At 39.5% G+C, this 10,032-nt stretch overlaps 1 protein-coding gene across 1 annotated transcript in view; it reads right to left on the bottom strand.

The window, feature by feature from the left end:
• Positions 1–1,163: 1,163 nt before the first annotated feature.
• Positions 1,164–10,032, bottom strand: part of LOC133994971 (rapamycin-insensitive companion of mTOR-like) — a 30,829-nt gene continuing 21,960 nt past the window's right edge. The window contains exons 30-39 of the mRNA XM_062434214.1: positions 8,417–8,652; positions 7,499–8,342; positions 7,322–7,435; positions 6,488–6,665; positions 6,325–6,409; positions 4,739–4,831; positions 4,227–4,376; positions 4,025–4,148; positions 3,801–3,939; positions 1,164–1,767 (exon numbers count right to left, since the gene is read on the bottom strand). Of these exons, the coding sequence (XP_062290198.1) occupies positions 1,609–1,767; positions 3,801–3,939; positions 4,025–4,148; positions 4,227–4,376; positions 4,739–4,831; positions 6,325–6,409; positions 6,488–6,665; positions 7,322–7,435; positions 7,499–8,342; positions 8,417–8,652 (2,122 nt within the window). The 3' untranslated portion in view covers positions 1,164–1,608. The remainder of the gene's footprint in view (positions 1,768–3,800; positions 3,940–4,024; positions 4,149–4,226; positions 4,377–4,738; positions 4,832–6,324; positions 6,410–6,487; positions 6,666–7,321; positions 7,436–7,498; positions 8,343–8,416; positions 8,653–10,032) is intronic.

Below are 10,032 nucleotides of genomic sequence, written 5' to 3'. Positions count from 1 at the left end.
ACAAGAAAAGGATTATCCAATAAACACTTTGCCATTTAATCTACCGAGCACATTCATGAGTCCAATATGTTGAAATTTTGATTTTTGCACCACAGCTTTTCCTCTTGCACTGTCCACAGGATAAACCATACATTTATAGCTTTGTAACATTTAAGTTACTAGTGCAGTGCCCGTGCAAAATCTGTTTTTGCGTGTGTTTTTACTACAAAGTTAGACATCCCAACTCTCCCGCATATTGATAGCGGCTCCCTGACGCCAGCAAATGAGATCCAATCTCCGGGAAACTGGAGCGTGCAAGCAAGAGCACCCTGATAGCTCTATGTTGCTGCTTATCTAACTCTGGTCCTGCGCTGTGCTCAGTGTGCTGTGTGAGAGGGGGAGTGGCCAACGGCTAGAGCGGCAACAGCTAATGTGTGCTTCTTTTACCCATATATGTATCTATATCTTTTACATTTCTTATCCAAACAACGTCAAACTTGGCAGTGCACTTACTCGTACTCGTAGCAAGACACCTGTTACGTTTATAATCAATCGCATGAACGGTTCGAGAGATATGCTAATAACAGATAGACAGACAGACTTTCCTGCCATATATCAGCAAGTTATCTCTGTGTCTTCTTTAAAGCAGAAGACAGAGGTCTCTACCTGTATCAAAAAGAATCACAACTTCTGCTTATGATATTGCTTAATTTGCTTTATTTATTTTCCTTATAATAAAAGTGGTTCCCCAATTTTTAATTAGTGCAAATATTTCATTTCTAAAAGTAGCCATATAGCTACATTGGCAAAAAAAAAAAAGAAGCCAAACACTGTCCATAATACAAGACGAATACCTTAATATGGCACAATCCTTCCTGATATTGAATCAATATATATATATATATATATATATATAAACTATTGTGATTATATATATATATATATATATATAATCACAATAGTTTTCTTCTCTCATTGTACACTATCTTCACATATTTCCCAATAATATTATTCCCACTGTGATACGATGCAGTTTTTGTGCAAATATCAGTGAAAAAAATCAAATGAACACGACACTGTGGTGGGAAAACTAAAAAGTCTAGAAATACAGGTCATTTTCAGCTACATGAGTAGACAGTAATACCTAGTGTGTTTTACATATTCATAAACCTTTGATTGTTCACTCAAATATTTATTAGGCACACAACCAAATTTAATTGAATACAATAACTAATCATGAGTGTGTTTAGCTTATGAGAAGAAATCACCATGTATGTTCTATTAATGTAAGTGCTTAAGATGAGAGAATAAAATAGCTACAACACAATGAGAGAATGTGAAAGTGCATTACTTTGTAAGTAATCACCAAACTGCATCAGTGACTGATGATTGTCTGACTTCACTCCATCTGCTTATACATCCTCTGCTCATGTGCAAACATCAGACTAATCAACATCTACATCTTCCAATGAGGAAAAGTTTATTGTTTAGTATTTAAAAGCACGGGTGCTGTATTGGCACATCAGCTTTAGTATTGTGTTAAAAGTTAATTTTTACAACAGATTTGGTCATGTAGTGACAAAAAAATATTCTAGAAGTGATTGTTATTTCTCTCTCTCTCTCTCTGTCTCAGGATTGTAGTGAGTGAGGCGGAGACATCAGTGCTGGATTAGAATTCACACAGGGCTGAGTCAAGGGTGAGTCAGTCTTCAGCTGGCAGAGATGAGAGGGTGAAGCTGAGGCTCTCTGCTGAGACATGGACATAATGCTCTCTGCCTCTTCATACAGCTGAGAAACAGACAGGCACACAGTCCCATTAACAGATGCAAAATGTCACGTGGTTTTTTTTTGTTACAGTGGCATGATTACACACTCCCCCTCTATTTTGTTTTTCTCCCTTGTTTGCTCCTGATAAGCTGGCCGATTGGTGGGTGGGACCAGCTTATGTATATCCTATATATATGGGAGGTTTAGAGGAAAAGAAGCTCTCTCTTCCTCCTGGCATTCAGCCCTGATCAACTGAGACGTCATCTCTCATTTTGGTCCTTTTGGTAGTTCAGTTTTTGTAGCTTTGTTTCATTAGAATAGGTTATGCATTTTCTTATAGATTAGGAGGGGGAGTTCTGGGTTGTGGCTCCTGGGCTGGTCCATGGCATTCCTCATCTTTATGTTCTTTTTGGCCAGATCTCCTGACTCCCATAGTTTTGGTTTTATTTTGCATTTTTTGTAAGTAAAAATCAGTTTTTGACAAACTTGTTCTCAGGTACAGCATTCTGTTACTGGTCACAGGGTTGAACCATCTGTTTTTATTTATATATTTTTTTTAATGTGGCCATAACAGGCTTGGCTCTACTACCAGTAAACTAACTCATCTTTTTATAACATCAATCTTCAGGTTTGCACTAATGTGTCAGCTATTCAGAAACTTTTAGCTTATTTCATGTCTTACTGTCTTAATATGTAAGGTAGAAATAATAAGAAATAATTAATAAGTCATTAATTAGAAATAAAAAAGAAAACCTTTTCATCCCCATATTAAGAGTAATAACTTATTATATTTTGTTTAGAATTGGTGGTGAAAGTGTACACTGAAGTGATTTTTTTTGGTTGTTTAATAACTTTCTCTCCACCTTTTGCAACTGATATGAATATTTCTATTCATTCTTTTACAGTAAACACATTTTGAAAATAAAATGTTGTAGCATCACTTAAAGCGATGGTCCGGCGTAATTTTGACCTAGCGTCATATGCACCATTACGTCTATCTAAACACCGCGTCAGCCCTTTTTGTTCATTTGGTTGCAAATTAGTTGATTAAGAGCCATCAGCCGAATTGCTTAGTACAGGCGCTAATGGACCCAAAAGTGTATCTGGTAAATTACTCCACTAATAATGCCTGGATTGTTATCAAACTTCTACAGTAGTACAAATAGGGTCTTTACTCATAAATCCATGCACACCAGGAGTTTATTAAAATAACACTTACCTTATGGCTTTTACTCTGCTGCTACTGCTAAAGCTGTAAACATCGTCGAAATCTCGCGCGATCACTGTAATCCTGTGTGGACGCGCGAGATCCCGCACAGAGCACATCTATTGCCGGTAGAGACCAGTAGTAGTAGTGAAGAAGCGAGAGTACAGCAGAAGACATCAACGTGAGTAGAAGGATAGGACAACGTGCCATACAGTTGTATCTATCTATATATATTTATATATCTATATATCTATATGTGCTCTGTGCGGGATCTCGCACGACCACACGGGATTTCAGTGATCGCGCGATATTTCGACAATGTTTACAGCTTTAGCAATAGCAGCAGAGTAAAAGCCATCAGGTAAGTGTTATTTTAATAAACTCCTGGTGTACTTACAACATTTCCAATGCATCGATTTATGAGTAAAGACCCTATTTGTCCTACTGTAGAAGTTTGATAACAATCCAGGCATTATTTACGAGATACACTTTTGGGTCCATTAGCGCCTGTACTAAGCAATTCGGCTGATGGCTCTAACTCCACTATTTTGCGACCAAATGAAAAAAAGGGCTGAGGCGGTGTTTAGATAGACGTAATGGTGCATATGATGCTGGGTTAAAATTACGCCGAACCATCGCTTTAAGCACCAATAAGCAGTATTTATTTGTAATTCCTTTGATAGTAGCTGGTGGAGAGATGACAAAATGGCTCCAGGCCACCAGAAAGCCCTTCCTGCCCCCTTCCTTTACCAGTCCCTAGTTGCTATGTCTGCTTAGGTTTCTAGTAATTGGGATCTTAATAAGTTTATAAAATCTATACAAAATATAAAGTCTTTTTTATGCTTACTGGTATAAAGAGCACATCTTGGAAGAGCTCCTGAATGAAACGACGTGAGGGCAGGCGGAACATGCAGTGAGCCAGCAGATAGGACACCTCTGAATACAGACAGATGTCATCAAACGCGTAGGGGAACTTCTCCTTGATCCTGCCAAGAAAACATTCAGCCAACAAATGAGAAACCGTGGCAGAGCAGTGAAACTACATTTGTGTAGAGACAGCCGGAGCCTCACGTTAACAGGTTGGTTTCATGGTTTTTGGTTCCAACAGAGGAGCTGAGATTGATCACCAGACGAAGCACCTCCTTCCTCAGCAGGACCTTGCCAGCAGGAGCATCCTCTGGGATGGACTTCACACCTGCCCAGTTACAGCAGACTGAGTGAAACAATGATCAGAAACAACTTTGTGCTTAATAAATCTGTGTGGGGCACCTACCCAAAACAAGTTCTGTGCTGCGACCACTACCCACAGATCCACAGTCACTGCATCCAGACTCCCCCGACAACTTGACCTGGACCATGACCTCTGGATGGTTTGCTGGAGGCAGAGTGCACCACTCTGACAATGAATTCCCCTCTGTGAGATCTGAAGAAGAGAGAACTAAATCTAACAGCCTTTTTTTTCACACTGTGATTTTCATCTGTCTGAGAAGAAATTTGATAACCATGATAAAATGTGGTCAAATCTTTGGTCATCAATCCAAAACAGTGTTCTTAGATCACACTGAGACTAATCCACTGATGGCCAATTTGGAGATTTTGTGACCAATGTTAAATTTCTGACAAAAATGTAAGCCCAAATTGTCAAAATAAGACTGCTGCTACGATCCATGACTACAAACAAACCAATCAGAATATGACATAATATGACACAGAATACACTGGACTCCATGACAATTTGTAAGTGCAGTTTGTTAGAGTCAGTTTTTTCCAAAAAGAGGATCGTACCCGAGTTGCTGTTCTGAGAACTGAAGCCAGGAACAGACAGTCCAGAGCAGTACAGGCAGTTGTCGACGTTGTGCTCTCGCAGACCTGTCTCCTCTGAGCCGAGCATCTGCTGCTGTTCTGCCTGGCTTACTGCCATCATCTCAGTGATACTGAGCTGAGAGTGAAGCTTTGATGGCTCACATTCATCACTGGGGTCTGACAACGCACAAAACACACATACACACATGTATTTATGTATATGTATATGTGTATGTGTATGTATATGGTTTAATGACGTGACGCTATTTGACGTGTCCCTGTGGTTTAGTCCAATTTAAAGGGGTTAAAATTTGAAAATAAATGCATGAAGACATTACACACATTCTTTTCTTGTGTAGCAAGTATAACATTTCTGCTTTGAATCCATTTTGAGAGAATATATTAGAGGATTATGGCAAAAATGTCTAAGTGGTGTAACCATCAAAAATTGAACCAGAAAAATGACACTTGCTTAAAACCCCTCAAATTCTTAATAAAACACCATATCAACTAGTTTGGCATGATCTTACATTATAACTTTATTATATTAAATAAAGGTAATGGAATACAATTGTTCTAAATATTAAATATAATTTGGGGAATCATGTCAAGTCACATGAACCACATGAAGTGTCTCAAAGTGTAACCAACATATAAGAGGCCATTATGTTAAAATTGTGAATTAGGCCATATAACAAAAAGTGGTTTTACAGAGAAGGACCCTGATGATCACTACTGCTGCCTGACAAGGTTTAATTATTCATAACTTTTTTTGGACTTAGTCAGGTTTTCTCAGTTTATATGTCCCATGGTGTAACTCCAGAAAACATGGTAAAAAGTATAATAATTCATTGAAATTCATAATAATTACGTTTCAGATATTGAGACCAAAGCCATGTGCTTACATAGGTGTCAAATTAGATTTTAAAATGAAATGTCAAAATCATATAACTGCTTACATCATCAGAGTCCTATTAAAAGCCTTTCTGTTAGAGGACAATTTTTTCAAATATCAGTAAATTATGATGCTAATTATGTGAGATATCAGTAGTTTATGATGCTAATTATGTGAGATATCAGTAGTTTATGATGCTAATTTTGTCAGATATCCGTAGTTTATGATGCTAATTTTGTTAGATATCAGTAGTTTATGATGCTAATTAAATCTGTATCATAAAAAAAAACGTTTTGTAGTAGCTTTAAAATACCTAAAGATCCAATAATTCATTTAAATGAGAAAAGTTAATCAAACATAACATCTATGAAATATAAGTATTCACATTTCTGCTATTTCATTACTAATATAAACAAAACTAAAACAATAACACTAAATAAATCTAATTGATCTTCTCCATTAGATGCCATCTTCTAACAAGGAAAAAGTGACTCATCACAGAGCATGTGTGAATGCTGCTGCCTGAAACAGCTGGGTGGTATATACAGTATATATATATATATATATATATATATATTGATAGATATACATAAACATGTAAACATGCTATGATCTAATTGTAAATGTGAGCATGCAGTGTGTAGTTAGTGTCTTGTTTCTTCACTTTTCTCACCATCAGAGTCTCCAGAGAAGAATTTAGCAGAGCGGTCCTCAGAAGGCGGGCTCATCCTTTTTTGGAAATACGGTATTTCTTGAATCTGAAAGAGTCAGAATCAGTTTACGTTTATAAAAAATCTCAGATGTTTTTTAGTGTTTTTTTTAATTATAAGTATTACCTGGAACATGTTGTTGATATTAACAGGCAAGGCGAGGCCTATGTAGTCATCAGAGGAGCCGAAGGTGGCAGAGGACACTATGGAGCGCACAGAAGAGGAGCGCTGCAGTGTGCTTTGGTTGATGGGGCTCAGCAGGTCTTCTTTATCCAGAGATGCAAAACTCAGAGCTCTCAGGACTCTGAGAGAGAGAGAGAGAGAGGAACCCCGGGACACACACAGGTAAGGTATGGTTTTCACTTCTCTTGTTTTACATTATCACCTACATACAGTCTGTGTTTTACGATTCCTCAGATACATTCAAGACTTGTACTTTAAATGTACTAAAAACCTCCATCAAATTAATGACTCCTATTTTACTGAGAGAAGTTTAAGTTTTAATGTCTGAATATATAATATCAATGTTTTAAGGAGAACATTTGTGTGTGCTCACTTTATTCCACTTGAACAAAAACAGTACAACTTACATCATCAGTGTTTTAGGCATCTACATGGCTGACCACATTACATTAGTGTGTGTGTTTTGTGTGTCTGTCCCTTGTGGTATGTTGATACATTTTGGGCAATAAGAATGTGCCTATCTTCTTCTACTAGGAGTATTTTTTTTAATTTTTTTAGTTTGAAATGTCATTAAACTCATCACATAGTTGAACAAATGTTCCTTTTTCCATTGCATGTCTTGTATAGAGAGAGATATAAGCAAGTGTAAGAGACCCAGGATCATTAATATAATCCTACTCTGATAGCTGTTATATTAAACATGTGTTAAATCATGATTTATTTCCAGACAATAAATAATAATAACGATAATTATGAGATTTTAAACATCATGTGTACCTTCGTGACGTGCGTCTGGAGTCCAGACTGCCTGTATTCATGGTGATGGCATCAGTGAAGAGTATGGCCTCACTGTGGGACAGAGACGGTTGGATGCGTTGGTGTTGCAGCCTCCTCAGGGTGGCGTAGCCCAGAGCGTCACGAGGACTTGTGCAACCATTGTGAGAGTTGGAGTGCTTCAGCGTGGTGTACCCCATTGCATCTCTGGAGCTGGAGTACATGAGGCTGCTGTCAGCTAAGCTGCTCAGGGTGGTTGCTGATGGAGACTTGAGAGACTTGGCTCGGCGGGGCAAAGTGTGAGACACACCAGGACGTATGAGAGAGGTGGAGCAGGACTTGGGAATTGAGAGCGGTGTGGAGCAGGGTCGGCCTGTCACTGAGTGCATGTTCTGGACGGTTTGGGTGCTTATCACAGTGTTGAGGCTGACACAATCAGTGTCCATGCTGGAGGGTAGGGTCTCCCTGGAGGGGCTGGAGTTCATGGAGCTGATGCCGCTGGTGGTGGTGTCTGTGTTAAAGCTGTGGCTGCGGCTTTTAAACTGGGCTCTACCGCCTCCTGGAGGCCCGTCTTCAGCCAAATGCCCGTAGCTGCTCTGCTCCTGCTGATTCTTGACTGTCTGGACCGCTGACTCATCCAGATCCCCCTCCTCAATGCTGGGGGTGCTCCCGCTATTCTCTGTGGCTCTACTCCACACAGAGGAGGTCTCCCTAACACCTGAGGGGCTTTTAGACATGTGGCCATTGTTGTAAACTGGGAAAGTATCTGCAGTTTCAAATGAGAAGCTGGAAGGTTCTGCAGCAGTGAGCCTCTGTTTCCCTGCCTGGCCTTGGCTGCTGCCTTTAGGGTGAGGGGTGGTGCGGGAATTCTTTCCAGGTAGAGACAGTGAGTGGAGAAGGCGGTTACGGAAGCGGCTGGAGGCCAGCTTGTTGAAGGGGCTTCGATCTTTCATCAGTTTAGGGTTGATGTTCAAAGGCTCCTCTGAGAAGTCTTCTAGCCTGTCATCATCTAGCATATACTCACCTGCACATAACACAGTGTACAGTTATCAAAGCAATCACATCATTCTATGACTTCATTGGAGTAATTGGGCTTACCGGGTTGCACTGAGTCACTCTCGCTGTTGTGCCTGGAGTTGATGGACTCGGTGAGGCTGAGGGTGCTGGGGGCAGAGGGTAGCAGGTTGCAGGGTTTGGTCTGTGGCTCAACCTCCTCAGGTACCACAGGCCACCACATGTTACGGTTATGCTTCACAGCGTCCCATCCCTGCTGCTTCAATGTGTCACAGCCCTGCTTGGTCTTACTGATGAGACCCAGCACATACAGACAGGCCCTGCACAGGAACCACAGACCATACATGACATCTCTGAAGTGTTTTGGTTGAGGTCGGGTCTGGATCAAGTTAAGAGTTTTTATTCCGGTATACAAAGCTGATCCAGTTCTTAGAGCTATTTTCTAAAATATACAAGAGTTATGTGGAGTGAACAAATCTTAAATAGAGGAAAAGTAGAAAAGGGAGGAAAACTGTCAATATCATTGGAGGAATGGGAAAACCAAAATGATAAGCAGTGTCTTGGAGAGGTGGAAAGATATGGTGAGATATTTTATAACATCAGCACTTAAACAGTAAAATATAAGGCAGACAGCATGTTGGAGACCATGTGACACCGAGAGAGCGAATCACTATCATGTGTTTTGGGAATAGTGTCTGATTTCTGACGTCTGGATGATAATCAGAGATACAACCCCTGGCAAAAAATATGGAATCACCACTCTTGGAGGATGTTCATTCAATTGTTTAATTTTGTAGAAAAGAAGCAAATCACAGACATGCCACAAAACTATATTTATTCAAAATGCCAACCTTCTGGCTTTATTAAACATTAAAGAAAATGTCACAATTGCTTTTTTTAGATCAGGCAGAGGAAAAAAATATGGGATCACTCAATTCTGAAGAAGATATTATGGAATCATGAAATAAACACCACCATTAGTACTTTGTTACACCACCTCTGGCTTTTATAACAGCTTGAATTCTCTGAGGCATGGACTTAACTATTGACAAACAGTATTCTTCATCAATCCGGCTCCAACTTTCTTATTGCTGTTACCAGATCAGCTTTGCAGGTTGGAGCCTTGTCATGGACCATTTTCTTCAATTTCCACCATAGATTTTCAATTGGATGGAGATCCGGACTTTTGCAGACCATGCCATTGACATTGTCTTTCTTGAAGGAAAGTTTTCACGTCTTTTGCCCTATGGCAAGATGCACTGTCATCTTGAAAAATGATGTCATCATCACCAAACATCCTTTCAATTGATGGAATAAGAAATGTGTCCAAAATGTCAATGTAAACTTGTGCATTTATTGAAGATGTAATGACTGCCATCTCCCCCGTGCCTTTACCTGACATGCAGCCCCATGTCATCAGTGACTGTGGATATTTGCATGATTTTTTCAGGCAGTCATCTTCATACATTTCATTGGAACGGCACCAAACAAAAGTTCCAGCATCATCACCTTGACCAATGCAGATTCAACACTGAATATCACTTGCATCCAGTCATCCAAAGTCCATGATTGCTTTTCTTTAGCCCACTGTAACCTTGTTTTTTTCTGTTTAGGTGTTAATGATGGCTTTCATTTGGCTTTTCTGTATGTAAATCCCATTTCCTTTAGGTGATTTCTTACAGTTCGGTCACAGACATTGG

This window comes from Scomber scombrus, chromosome 15, assembly GCF_963691925.1.
Source record: "Scomber scombrus chromosome 15, fScoSco1.1, whole genome shotgun sequence".
Classification (NCBI taxonomy): domain Eukaryota; kingdom Metazoa; phylum Chordata; class Actinopteri; order Scombriformes; family Scombridae; genus Scomber; species Scomber scombrus.
The sequence above is the reverse complement of the archived record's forward strand: the minus strand, read 5'-3'. Positions and strand labels throughout refer to the sequence as shown.